This window comes from Mesoplodon bidens (assembly GCF_964165515.1).
Source record: "Mesoplodon bidens genome assembly, chromosome: 7".
Lineage (NCBI taxonomy): Eukaryota > Metazoa > Chordata > Mammalia > Artiodactyla > Ziphiidae > Mesoplodon > Mesoplodon bidens.
Window position 1 is genome coordinate 37453203 of NC_138164.1, and position 14250 is coordinate 37467452.

Below are 14250 nucleotides of genomic sequence, written 5' to 3' on the forward strand. Positions count from 1 at the left end.
CTAAAGGCTATGGCAGAGATAGAAGAATGAGAAAATCAGAAAGAGGGACTAGGTTTGGAGAGAAAAATGATTTTGAATAGCTATCTTTCAAGGAACAGCAAGACATCCATTTGTGAATATTTAGAAGGCAATTAGCAATACAAAGTTGGGGCTTTAGTGAGAGTACATTACATGGATACCATAGCCATTTCCCACTGAGGTAATAGCCAATCCAATGGCAGGTTTTAGCTGGAAACATAAAATTCAATCAATAGTCTGATAGAGGAGAACCAGCACACAAAATACAGAAGTATGGTGAATTCCCAAAATAATGGAGTGGGAAAAATCAAAAAGAAGCACTCAAACTAACAAACTGATTTGCTAAATATGTGAAAAGAGTAACAGGTAGTACATAGTCAACACAATTCCAGCAAAAAGATAAGAGTCATCTGTGAGGAGCAAAAAATCAAAGGCAATTGAGATTTTGAGGTAAATGAGACAGAAGAAAAACCTTTGAATTTGGAAATTATAAAGCCATTACTGATGTGGAAAATGAAATCTTGGTGCAATGTGGAATGAAAGCAGGGTGAAAAGAGAACATAAAGAGTTCGTATATGTCATTTGTTTTGCACATATAGTACAAGGAAGGGGAGGAGTAGACCATTAGGAAGAAGGGCATGCTTCATTTTGGTGGTAACTGCATCAAGAACACTACAGGATTTTGAAACCACAAATTAGCTGATGATTAGACAAAACTTTACATAGCTTTGGAAAAGCTGTGCTTCAAATAGCTTACAGATAGCCCAACTAATTCCTTAGTCTTTCCACTACTATATGCTCCTTCCAATAGAGTAATACAAACCTGTCACTTGTTTTTAATAATGCTTGCTCATTTCCCCAGCAGTTTTCTCTTAATCTACTATCTTTGACTTCCTTGCCTTAGCTTACAGTAACATTTTAATACAGGGACTATAACAATAATGCTGGACTCATTTATAATTCTATCTCTTCAAACACACTTTCTCACGTGAAATGTTGTCAGGATTAATTAAAAAGAAAGTAAAGTGACAAATAAGAAAACCCTCTTTCAAAAAAAAGACCTTTGCTCTGAAAGGCAGATATGAATCACTGAGAGCACACATTTGGATATTAGCTAGGTGTAATAAAGTTCTCACACTCTTTCACTCAAGCTTTGTTTCAGTCCAACTGTGCCCTCTACAGTCTTATCAAGTGAATGAAGGTGACTTTAGCTTGAAAGGAATCTGATAAGTCTCTGATACTCAGTCCACACTTTTCAGACAGGAAAGCAATATTTGATTCTTTATAAAAATTTCTGACCTATTTAATTTGGGGGAACTCTCTAAGATAAAAGGTAATTAAATTTAACAAGTGGATACATTTGCTTGGCTGTGTGATGACCACTGCAAAAGAAAATAAAGTTTTATATAGTCTAATTGTGTCCTTCGATACTGAAAACTATTATTAGTGACAATGTGGAATTTTACCTGAGCCCTCGAATCCTGGAAAACAGCAAAAGTTAAGATATCCCTCTGCCCTTTGTGTTGTGGAAAACAGCTTATTCCTAAGAACCACCACAGATGCCTCCTCTTGTTTACCTATGGCAATGCCAGACAAAGATATTCCAAATTGCCAGTTTTTTTGTCTCATAAATTATCATCTGAAGTGTTTATTCCTACTAATCAATTGGAACAAACTGCTTATTAATCAAACTGTAAAGTTTCACTCCTTCCTCCAGGCTCCAGAACTCGGACTCACTGTCAGACTGAGTCAACAGATAATCTCTCCTAAGAACAGGCTGACCTCAGGGTAAAATATTCTCTGATCTACCATCCACTCAAGCTACTCTTTTATCCCATTTGCCCACACCCTACCCTTAATACCCTTGTTACTTCCTCTCAAGAGAAGAAAAACCCCTTTTGATTAACCACTGAGAGGCTTGCAGATCTTAGGGTCACAGCATTCTCCCTAATGCGATAGTTCTCCTCCCCCAATTGCAATAGGCCCCTCCTCGCACTTACCCTTTTGAGTAAAGTTTCTCCTTACTACGCTGCTATTGTTTGGGTTTTTTTAGTTGACATTGGCAACTGATTGAAGAAGTAAATATTGCTGCAGCTGGATATATGTGGTAATGGGGGATTGAAAACTCTAAAATTTTTATTTGATTTTTATTGGAGTATAGTTCTTTTACAATGTTGTGTTAGTTTCTTGCTGTACAGCAAAGTGAATCAGTCATACATATACATATATCTGCTCTTTTTTAGATTTCCTTCCCATTTAGGTCACCACAGAGCACTGAGTAGAGTTCCCTGTGATATACAGTAGGTTCTCATTAGTTACCTATTTTATACATAGTAGTGATATATGTCAGTCCCAATCTCCCAATTCATCCCACCCACCCCTTCCCCCCTTGGTAACCGTAAGGTTGTTCTCTACATCTGTGACTCTATTTCTGCTTTGCAAGTAAGTTCATCTCTACCATTTTTCTAGATTCCACACATAAATGGTACTGTACAATATTTGTCTTTCTCTGTCTGACTTACTTCACTCTGTATGACAATCTCTAGCTCCAACCACATCTCTGCAAATGGCACTATTTCATTCCTTTTTATGGCTGAGGAATATTCCATTGTATATATGTACCACATCTTCTTTATCCATTCTTCTGTTGATGGACATTTAGGTTCCTTCCACGTGCTGGCTATTATAAATAGTGCTGCAGTGAACATTGGGGTGCATTCATCCTTTCGAATTATGGTTTTCTTTGGATATATGCCTAGGAGTGGGATTGCTAGGTCATATGGTAGCTCTATCTTTAGTTTTTTAAGGAATCTCCATACTGTTCTCCATAGTGGCTGTACCAATTTACAGTTCCACCAACAGTGTTGGAGGGTACCCTTTTCTCCACACCCTCTCCAGCATTTATTGTCTGTAGATTTTTTGATGATGGCCATTCTGACTGGTATGAGGTGATACTTCACTGTCATTTTGATTTGCATTTCTCTAATGATTAGTGATGTTGAGCATCTTTTCATGTGTTTCTTGGCCACCTGTATGTCTTCTTTGGAGAAATGTCTATTTAGGTCTTCCACCCATTTTTTGATTGGGTTGTTTGTCTTTTTGATATTGAGCTGAATGAGCTGTTTGTGTATTTTGGAGATTAATCCCTTGTCAGTTGCTTTGTTTGAAAATATTTTCTCCCATTCTGAGGGTTGTCTTTTCAGTTTGTTTATGGTTTCCTTTGCTGTGCAAAAGCTTCTAAGTTTCATTAGGTCCCATTTATTTATTTTTGTTTTTATTTTCATTACTCTAGGCGGTGGGTCGAAAAAGATCTTGCTGTGGAAAACTGTAAATATTAAATGATTTGGTTCATTCAGTGAATTATGAGTGTTAATGAATACATTAAACAGTCCACAAAGAGAGAGTCCTTTAAGCATCTGCTGTGTGCTAGGGTTTCCTCTACTAGGCCACAATTAGAAAAATCTGTTTGCTCAAAAAGCACATAGGTCAGTATAGAAGACTAACATAAAAAAACATCATGAGGGGCTTCCCTGGTGGCGCAGTGGTTGAGAGTCCGCCTGCCGATGCAGGGGACACGGGTTCGTGCCCCTATCCCGGAAGATCCCACATGCCGCGGAGCAGCTGGGCCCGCGAGCCATGGCCGCAGAGCCTGTGTGTCCGGAGCCTGTGCTCCGCAACGGGAGAGGCCACAGCAGTGAAAGGCCCGCGTACAGCAAAAAAAAAAAAAAAAAAAAAAAAAAAACATCATGAGATGCATTGATAGAAATGTACACAAAGTGCTATGTTTACATTTGATAAAGTCATTTACTATGAGTGCCTAGGGTCTATGGCAGGAAAATGATGTGACCAGAAAAGTTTTAGAGTAAAGGTGATATCTGAGAAGACCATCAAAGAATAAACACGACTCTGTCAGATGAACAAACTGTGAAGAATCTGTATTTGGCATTGGGAACAAAGTGATCACAAAAACCCCAAGTAATACCATAGTTCCTCTGGAGAGCAAAAGTAGTTGGAACTGACTCAACTGTAGCTCACATATGTAAGACAACTGAAGGGGAGCTGGAAAGATGAGCAGATACAAAGCAGCACAGCCTTTTACAACTATGAAAGTTGGGGACTGCACAACTCCAGTGGGTACCATTCATAATAATGTCAATGTGAATGACACAAGCTGGAGTTGTGTACAGCCCTGAGCAAGACCTCTGAGCAGGTACCAAATTAGTAGAGTATTTTTATGCCAAGTGTATAAGTTAGGATGCTTTTGGTAGCAAAAAAATGGAAACCCAATCTGTCTGTCTTCAACTTTAAGAGGATTTTGGAAAGAACATCAGGGCTCATATAACAGAGGAGGACCCTATGGGGCCTTCCTAGGATAGACCCCTCCCCCATATCCTCTACTTTAGCTCCTCTCTGAAGTACATAGATAACAGTATTTGATGCACATTTCCTGCTTTACAGATGCTAAAACTCCCACCAAATGGAAGGTTAACTACTTAATGACCATGAGCACATAGCCCCCAGGCCTACTGGAGCCAAAGAATTGATGACGTTAACCCCTGTGACACTGTCCTGAAACCTCACCATCAACCAAACAGAGAACTGTGCACAAGCTGATCACATACCCTGGGACTCCCCTCCCTCACCTTGCCTTTAAAAACACTTTGCTGAAACCCATCAGGAAAATGAGGCTTTTTGAGTACTAGCTGTCCCGGACTCTTTGTATGGTGCCTTACAATAAAACACGGCACTTTATTTCACCACAACCCAGTGTCAGTAGATTGGGTTTATTGCACGTGGATAAGTGGACCCAAGTCTGCTTCAGTGACACTCACAATACTGCTATGGGGCTTTTGCACAGCAATGGAAACCATAAACAAGACGAAAAAACAACCCTCAGAATGGGAGAAAATATGTGCAAATGAAGCAACTAACAAAGGATTAATCTCTAAAATTTGCAAGCAGCTCACACAGCTCAATATCAAAAAAACAAACAAACTAATCCAAAAATGGGCGTAAGGCCTAAATAGACATTTCTCCAAAGAAGACATACAGATTGCCAACAAACACATGAAACGATGCTCAGCATCACTAATCATTAGAGAAATGCAAATCAAAGCTACAATGAGGTATCACCTCACACCGGTCAGAATGGCCATCATCAAAAAATCTACAGACAATAAATGCTGGAGAGGGTGTGGAGAAAAGGGAACCCTCCTACACTGTTGGTGGGACTGTAAATTGGTATAGCCACTATGGAGAACAGTATGGAGGTTCCTTAAAAAACTAAAAAAGAGAACTACCATACGACCCAGCAATCTCACTACTGGGCATATACACTGAGAAAGCCATAATTCAAAAAGAGTCATGGACCACAATGTTCATTGCAGCTGTATTTACAATAGCCACGACATGGAAGCAACCTAAGTGTCCATCAACAGATGAATGGATAAAGAAGATGTGGCACATATATACAATGGAATATTACTCAGCCATAGAAAGAAACGAAATTGAGTTATTTGTAGTGAGGTGGATGGACCTAGAGTCTGTCATACAGAGTGAAGGAAGTCAGAAAGAGAAAAACAAATACTGTATGCTAACACATATATATGGAATCTAAAAAAAAAAAGAAAGGTTCCGATAAACCAAGGAGCAGGACAGGAATAAACACACAGATGTGGAGAATGGACTTGAGGACACAAGGAAGGGGGAAGGTTAGGCTGGGACGCTGTGAGCGAGTAGCATGGACATAGATACACTACCAAATACAGAATAATAGAGAGCTAGTGGGAAGCGGCCGCATAGCACAGGGAGATCAGCTCGGTGTTTTGTGACCGCCTGGAGGGCTGGGATAGGGAGGGTGGGAGGGAGACGCAAGAGGGAGGGGATATGGGGATATATGTATACATATAGCTGATTCACTCTGTTATACAGCAGAAACTAACACACCATTGGAAAGCAATTATACTCCAAAACAGATATTTAAAAAAAAGAAAAAGAAAATAATGGAGGGTTTGTAAAGAAAAGGGAAAAGCCAAAAAGTGCTGGATATAATTGAGGATTTCTGCATTAGGAATTCTGCAGCACTGTGAACTACAAGAAAATTGAGTAGGGGGATGAAGATTTAAGAATGTTCAACTTTTTATGAATTTAATTCCTTTTTTCACCTTTTTTTATGAGTAATGGTTAAAATTTGAATTCCTTTATAAATTACTTTTGGGTGATTAACTGTGTTTTTTAAAATGCATCTCTGTACAAAGACTCTCTCAAATTTATTATGGTGGCCTAAATAAATTAATACATCTTGAAGGTCTTAGTGGTAAATCACCATGTTTAATTCCAAGAGAATTTAAAAGGTAAAGAAAAATTAGTTTCAAAAATATTTTCAACAAGTTGACATTTATGAAAATTTTTGAAAGATGAGCAGCTATGGGCATACCACCTTATTTTAGCTGATGAACTAATGAATATAGACTTCACACATTTTCAAAGTACTGAACTGCCTTTTCTTCTATAGCAATCCGCAACATATACCAGGTTCAAAAAAACCAATAATCTTAAATCATGATTTCTTCCCTAAAATCCCCTTTCTACTCATTTATAAATCCTCCTTAATATTAATTTTTTCCTATCATATTTCTCAGCCTTGATTATTTCACGTATTTGATGTACAAATGTATTGAACACTTACAATATGTACAAGGTACTTTTTTTTTAAAGCTACATGTTAGTTGACTCTTTCGTGCTTGGCACTGGAAGATACACTGTTGGAAGATTCAGCCCCTGCACTCAATTTCTCACAGGTTCAAGAAGATTCAGACAAGTAAATCCACAATTCAACACCCTACTATAAAAGGTATGAGAAAGGGTTGCCCAGGGGGTTTTGATTGTAAAGAGCAGGAGAAACTATCTTTTCCTGGGTATGGGAGGATTCCTAGAGATGTTACCTGAGAAAAGGAAGATGAGAAGAAATTGCTAGGTGAATAAGGGATACTTTTTAGCTTTTATTTCTATTCAATTCTCACAAAAAAAGAAAAAGTCAAAAAAAATAAATGAAGGTATGTGACTCTCAGAGCTCCTTAGGCTCTTTGGTATCTATATTTGTAGCTGGAGATACATGTGCCACAATTATGTTCTAAGTTAAGGGAGTCTGCGTGTGTCATGCATCAAGCACGTAGCACAAGCTCATGTTAATAAAAATAGCCATTCAGGCATAATCAAGGTAGAAGAGCAACAACTCACTACATATTTACCGATACCTTTCCTCTAGTCTCCTCTCCTGTGTTCCTTTCACCCACCCAAATGTTTTGGTGTGTAAACTTTCCTCTCAAGACAATGGAGTCCACAGCATGGCCATCACAAGTTTGAGTGTTGAACAATAGGTGAGATCCCTAGTGAATAATTACACCCAGTTGGAGAAGACTAAACAGTGCTTGGAGCCAGGTGAGAGAAATAGCGTTTGGCTTATCTGCTCTGAAATAATATCTGAAAGACTCAATCCATAAAGTTTCCATATGGTTGAAAGCAAGTTGAAGAGTGAACACTGGGTCTTAACATTGTGTGTGTGTGTGTGTGTGTATGTGTGTGTGTGTGTGTGTATGTTTTGATTCATCAAATGTTAGGGAGAAACATTTTATGACAGAAAGAGCACTGGCCCCAGAGGCATGGGTTTAAAGTTCTGTATCTGTCACTCTCTTGACAGGAGGCTTTTTAAAAAGCTCTTGTAATGACTCACTTAATGTTTTTTTACATATGAAAAAGAATGAGCCTTTTTCAAACTTAAAAGTTTGATGATTTCATGGTCACTTTTAGTCGCAGCTTTTTAAGATTCCCCATCTAAATAAACTCTTAGGCTCCATGACGTGTGCCCAACCTAGACATGCCGAAGGGGCTTTGAAATCCTGGCCTGCTTTCAGCCAACTTTATGCATTTATATCAGCTGATTTGTTACTTGATAAAAATGTTCAGGATAATGCAGTCACTTTTTTCAATGTTGTAGAAAAGACCACTTCAGAAACAGATTACAACAGCCATGATAATGGACCGGAGTCCTGAGGCATGGAGCTGAGAATTCCATCTCCCCCTGCATGAGAGAGGCAGGTTGTTACCCTCTACAGAATCTAAGTTGGGGATTTGCTCCCTAACCCCCTAACTCTGGCTAACAGCTTCCCAGCAGCCTACCATCTGTGAATGAATCTGGACCTGCAGATTTATAGTCTCAGTTGGTACCGTGTCTTAGGATGTGGAGGACAGCTCGCTTATTATTCCCTAATGCTGCTTCTTCTCAATCTTAAGAGCTAACTCAAGATTTAGTGAATAATCTATACACACGTTACATGAGCTACTCAGACTCCCTCCCACATCGTGTCTTCCAGACTGAGGAGTTCTTCCAACTGCCTATTCTCAAACCCCCAACCTCACCCACACCTTCAGCTGAGGAGCTGCTTCCTCAGCTGCAATGGAAGGGGGAGGCTTCTGGAAGCCTTCCAGTGCCAAACGATGCAGGGGACATGGGTTCGTGCCCCGGACCGGGAGGATCCCACATGCCGCGGATCGGCTGGGCCCTTGAGCCATGGCTGCTGAGCCTGCACGTCCGGAGCCTGAGCTCCGAAGCAGGAGAGAGGACAACAGTGAGAGGCGCGCGCACAGAAAAAAAAAAAAAAAAAACCACAGGAAAGCATTGGGGCAGTAAGACGGGCAGTGGACATGAACAGGCCCTTCATACAAAAACAGAAAGACACCAGTCTGAAAAGACCACAGAATGAAGGACTCCAACTACGTGACATTCTCGAAAGGGCAAAAATACACAGACAGTAACAAGACCAGCAGCTGTCGGGGGCTTGGGGGCACTGGTAGGATGTTCTGGTAGGGCACTGGTAGGGAAGGTGGCCCCCAGGGATGTTTCAGGCAGTGAAATGGTTCTGGGTGGCACTGCAGTGGTGGCTGCAGGTCATCACACCTGTCCAAACCTGAACAGTAGGACACAGAGAGTGAGCCTTGATATAAACTAGACTCCAGGGGAGAATTAGGTGTCAATGCCGATCCATCACTGAGATGACGCGCCACACAGGCCACAGACGTTACCAAGGGAGGGAACCCAGAGGGACGGGTATAGGAAAGCGCTGTCTGCTCGATTCTGATTCTCCTATAACCCTAAAGCTGCGCTAAAGACTGTCCACCAATTAAAAAGAAGAAGCGGCTCTAAGCACGTGACAATACTCTCAACCTCATTCACGATTCAGAAAAACCCCAAGGGAACATCCATACTGCTTACCGGGGCCTAGGATGAGCGGGAACACGCCGCGGCCTCGCCCCTTCCTGTCGGGCATCGCGCTGGAGCCCAGAGTCCCCCTGACTTGACCCACCGCACCCCACCCCGCGTTTCATGCCGTCCACAGTCTCTACACATGACATCTTTTGATCAGATGACTCACTGTCCCAATTACAAGGTTTCAGTTTCTGCACAGGAAGAAACCAAAACCAGCACAGAGGGGAGGCTCTTCAGTCAAACTCAGGGTCTGCCTGCCTTCACGTCCCACTCTTCCTGACGGGAGGCCCACATCCTAAGGAAGGAGGTCCTTACCAGCACCTCAGGAGCCTCATCCAGTCCACCTCACGCTGCTCTGAGAGCCTCGCCAACCTCTGCAGCTACCCAAGTCCTGGGCACTTGAGGGCCGTCCCCCTTCCCCGAGTCACTGAGCCACGTGCTCTGACAATGCATTTAAAACCAGGCTCTCGGACTTCCCTGGTCGCACACTGGTTAACAATCCGCCTGCCAATGGTGGGCACACGGGTTCGAACACTGGTCCGGGAAGATGCCACATGCTGCGGAGCAACTAAGCCCGTGCACCACAACTACTGAGCCTGCGCTCTAGAGCCTGCGTGCCACAACTACTGAGCCCACGACCCGCAACTACTGAGGCCCGCATGCCTAGAAGCTGTGCTCCACAATAAGAGAAGCCACCGCAATGAGAAGCCCGCGCACTGCCACGAAGAGTAGCCCCGGCTCGCCGCAACTAGAGAACAAAGCCCGCGCGCAACAACAGAGACCCAACGCAGCCGAAACTGAATAAGTTAAATAGTAAACAAATAAAAAATTAAAATGAATGAATAAATAAATAAATAAAAGCAGGCTCTCCTTTGTCAGCACTCTGGAGTTCCCTATGTATCGACGGGCAGGATTCCCGAGCTCTCCTGTAATTATATCTGTGAAGTGCCTTTCCCGAGGAGCACAGAAGCTCCTGGAAGCAGAGAATTGCTTCTTAAGATCACATGCAGAAACTGAAGACATTTGATGCTTATGTCAAAGATAAAAGACACAACACTAGATGGTGTGAAGGGTCCTCGAGGCCAAGAGCCAGGCAAGCAGGACACTTCCTCTGGGGACCCTTCCATCAGCAGAGAAGAAAATGTCCGTGGCCAGAACTGGCACTCAATTCGCTTTGAGCTGAGCAGCACCCGTGTAATTACACAGGCTCCCCAAAGAGTAATTACTCCCACATTTAAGAAAGGAGATGGCTTTTCAGGCAGGGAAGGCAAGTACAGTCTTCCCAGCTGGATGCACTGTGTGTGCTGATGGTCACGATGGAGCTGGGCCCCAGAGCTCTGCTCTCCCCTCAAACCCCCAACCTCACCCTCACCCTCAGCTGAGGAGCTGCTTCCCTGAGAACACAGAAGCCATCGGAGGGCTTCCCCACCTGCAACCCTGCTCAGCCATCCCCTCCCCACTCCAGGACCACGGGCAGCAGCTCTCCCCTCCCCCACACGCATCTACTGGATCATTCCCACTGTTATTTCTCCCTTCACAACACAACACAACACAACACAACATCCTCCCCGGACCTCAGCTCCTACCCCAGCTACTGTCCAGTTTCTATTTTCCCCGTCACAGCAAAATGTCTTGAAAAAGTTGGGACCAGAACAAACCCAGTTCTCCCACTCCTCTCTCCTAAGCCTCTCCGATCAGGATTTTACCCCACAGATCCATCCAAACGCATCATCGGCGAGTTAGGACCTCCCCCCAGTGCTGGGCTAGATGGTTATTGGCTCCGCGGAACGGCAACCTCGTTTGTCCAGTCACCCAGGGAACCTCTAAAGTGCTTCCCACATGCAGACAAAACGCTGTGATTAATATTTTAGGAGAAATACTCAGCGTGGAGAATACACTTGAGCTGCTGGAGGAAAGAGGTAGCGGCACAGAAAAGAAGTTTCTGTAACTACAGAAATGAACAGATAAGCTGTTTTAATGGTAGCAAGTATGGGATGAAGGAGAACGAATAAAAACCATTCAGAAGACGACATTAACAAGCCTCACACTACAACGTGGTAACAGAGGATGGAGAAGGACTTTAGAATGAACTCATTTTTCTGGGCAGGTGACAGGCTGGATGATGCAACGATGAGCCCCCAGAGACAACAGGACAAGGCAAGGGGCAGGGGAGCTGTAAATAATCATTTCTGGATCTACTGGATCTAGTCATCCGAGGTGCCCTTTGGACAAACTCCATAGAGATGCTGGCAAGTGGCTGGACGGAGGCATCTGTCTGGTCCAGGTGGGAGAACTGACAGAGCTGGAGGTGAAAAGCACCAGAGGGTGAGATCAGACGGGGTGGAGAGTCATGGACCAAGGGTGAAACGACAACACACACAGAGGGCGGAAGACAGAGTCAGTCAGGAAGACAGCAAGGAGAGATCTGTCACAGAAACCAACAGAGCAGACTCTGCGGATGGCAAGGCGACAGTGGTCTGAGGTGACGACTGGCAAATCTCCACTGCTTTGTATGCTGGATGCCAGGTCACCTCAACCGGATCAGGTTCCGTGGAGGGGCAGAACCAAGACCGCAGGCTGCACGATACAATTCAGCTGGGAAACAAGAATCTTTGCCAGAGACCTCACTGCATGGTGTGTAGCGCGACCCTCTGAGATTGTAAGAGACAAAGAGCGCAATTTACTGGAAGGGTGACAAGGCTGTTCTTCCAGATGATCCTCATTGCATCCCTCGACTGAGCACTGAAAACAATGTACCTATGTGACAACGGTGTTCTACTGAACAGACAACTTATATGCACTGAGTGCTCCCTGGACAGCATGCTCTCGGCTTACAGGAAGCACAAGGAAGGCACCGACGTCAACACGTTAGGGGCTGTTGCTCAGGAAGGCTCGCGGCCTACAGCGGGATCCTCAGGGAAACCTTTTAACGCTCGAGAACAAAAGTGATTTGGCAGGACCATATAAGTCAAGCAAGGGATGGTGTTTTGCCACAAATGTCAAGAACACGAGGCTTGTACTGTGGCTCTAAGAGGATCCTGGGATCTACACGTAGAACTTGCCAGAAACACTTGGTGCTGACCTGCTCCTCTACACTTTGTCTAACCACATCTTTTACCTACTCCTACTTTCCCATTTTAACTTTTGAACTATGCGCCTCCCAAGGTGTTATCACAAAAGAACAGCAGCAGGTAAATACGTAAACAGCAAAACTCACCAGAGGCTGACTCATTTTCCGCTGCTCTTGGAACAACGTGCAGGACTGTGACAGTGGAGGCGGACCTGGAGAAGGAAAACGCAGGCAGTGAAGCTACGACTGAAGCGGCTCGGGGTGCACGAGCACCCGCCCCGCGCTCCACAAGAGACACCTGTGGGAGACTCGTCCTTTCACCTTCAGAAGGGCCTGTGAGAATAAGGAGGGAGCAACCACCCTCAGGTCTGTAACTCCCACGTGACTCTGGTACCTGAGGGGATACTTTATTTTTCCGTAGCGAGTGTACACTGAATCCTATTAAAATAAACCTCCGTCATTAAATATGAAATTAAAAAACGCTTATAGTTTATCTCTTCTCAGTCTGTTAACAACTTAGATCAGAACATCCACAGGATACCCAGAATAAAGGGACACACTCAGGTGCGTTTCAGTCTTGCAATGATTTGTACAAACTTTACAAACTTAAGTGCGACGCTCGAAAACATCTTTTATTAAAGCTGACTTTAAGTGGACAGAACACCTGCCCTAGGAGTTTGGAGTCCTGTGAGCGACCCCACGTGCACACCCGGTGAGGGTCTAGGACAAGTCATCTCCCTTCTCAGGCCCCATCGCTTCCTTCCTCACCCGAGGCAGCAGGACAGAAGCCCTGCAGACTCATCCTGCACCGATTACACTGTGCGACTCCACAGGGCACAACCCAGGGGGGCGGCGGACGCTTACAGTAGACAACCAAGGTGCTGACGCGCCTTGAGACACACGTGCGAGATGCCGAGACGGCGACAGGAGGGGGAGGACGAGGAGGAGGATCGGGGTTGGACGGAGGAGAGGACGCGGCACGTCCCGGCCGAGCCTGTGGACCCTGCTCCCCCAGGACACCCGGAGCTCACAAGTCCCAGGGGAGCCCCATCCGGAGCAGCCAGCCCTGTCCTCCAGCCCGGCCCCTCCACCTCCGGGAAGCGGTCAAACCCTTCAGGTGGCTCTACCGCGGGGCCCGGGGCGGGCTACCCCAAGCCCTGCTCTTCAAGGGCCGCAAGCTCCACAACCAACTACAGGCCTGCAGACGCAACACCTACCCCGTCGGGACTCGCTCACCGGCCCCGGGCTCCCGAGGCTCCGGTCCGGGGGCTGCTCCTCGGGCGCGCTCCTCTCTCGGGGTCCCTCCGCTCCGCCTCCCGAGACCACTGGGCCAGAGGAGCCGGCTCTGGGCCCACGTCCCTCCCGGGACCTCGCTTGGCCCCGCGCTGCACATGGTCGGGCACTGCACCGCTGCCGGCCGCCCGGCCACTCCGGCCCAAACGCGGGCTCCGCGGCTCGAGCTCGGAGGTCACACTTCCAGCCTCCGCCCGGCCCACGCGAACCCTCGCCCGCACAGCCAGCTCCCGCGGGCTGCCGGCCGGCCCGGACAGCGTACCGCCCCGCAGGCCCCCGAAATGCTCGCCCGCAAGAGGCCAAGACGGGGGAACGACGGCCAGCGACGACCTGGGCACGCACAGGAAGCGAGGGCGGGGCGGCGACGGTGCGCGTGCGCCAACACGCACAAATCATGAGGCGCACCTGCGCAGGCGGACGCCCGAAGTCCGCCTGCCAAAGCCCGCCAGGAGCACGGGACAAGTACCCGGACCCCAGAAGCCTCCCAGAAGTCTCCGTGCCGTCAAGATAGTGAACGTATGAAATGTCTCCTTCTCATCTGGCGCTCAAGTGCTGCTGTGCTGCGAGGGTGTGCCGCCTGGACCAGGGACTCCATTGCCCATTT

General features: G+C 45.7%; 1 protein-coding gene across 1 annotated transcript in view; it reads right to left on the reverse strand.

Annotated features, from left to right (window-relative positions):
• LOC308620761 (uncharacterized protein) overlaps positions 1–13809 on the reverse strand; it is a gene marked incomplete at its 3' end in the record, with an annotated part of 448069 nt that extends 434260 nt beyond the window's left edge. The window contains exons 1-2 of the mRNA XM_081240673.1: positions 13571–13809; positions 12501–12565 (exon numbers count right to left, since the gene is read on the reverse strand). Of these exons, the coding sequence (XP_081096799.1) occupies positions 12501–12565; positions 13571–13746 (241 nt within the window). The 5' untranslated portion in view covers positions 13747–13809. The remainder of the gene's footprint in view (positions 1–12500; positions 12566–13570) is intronic.
• Between the last annotated feature and the right edge of the window lie 441 nt (positions 13810–14250).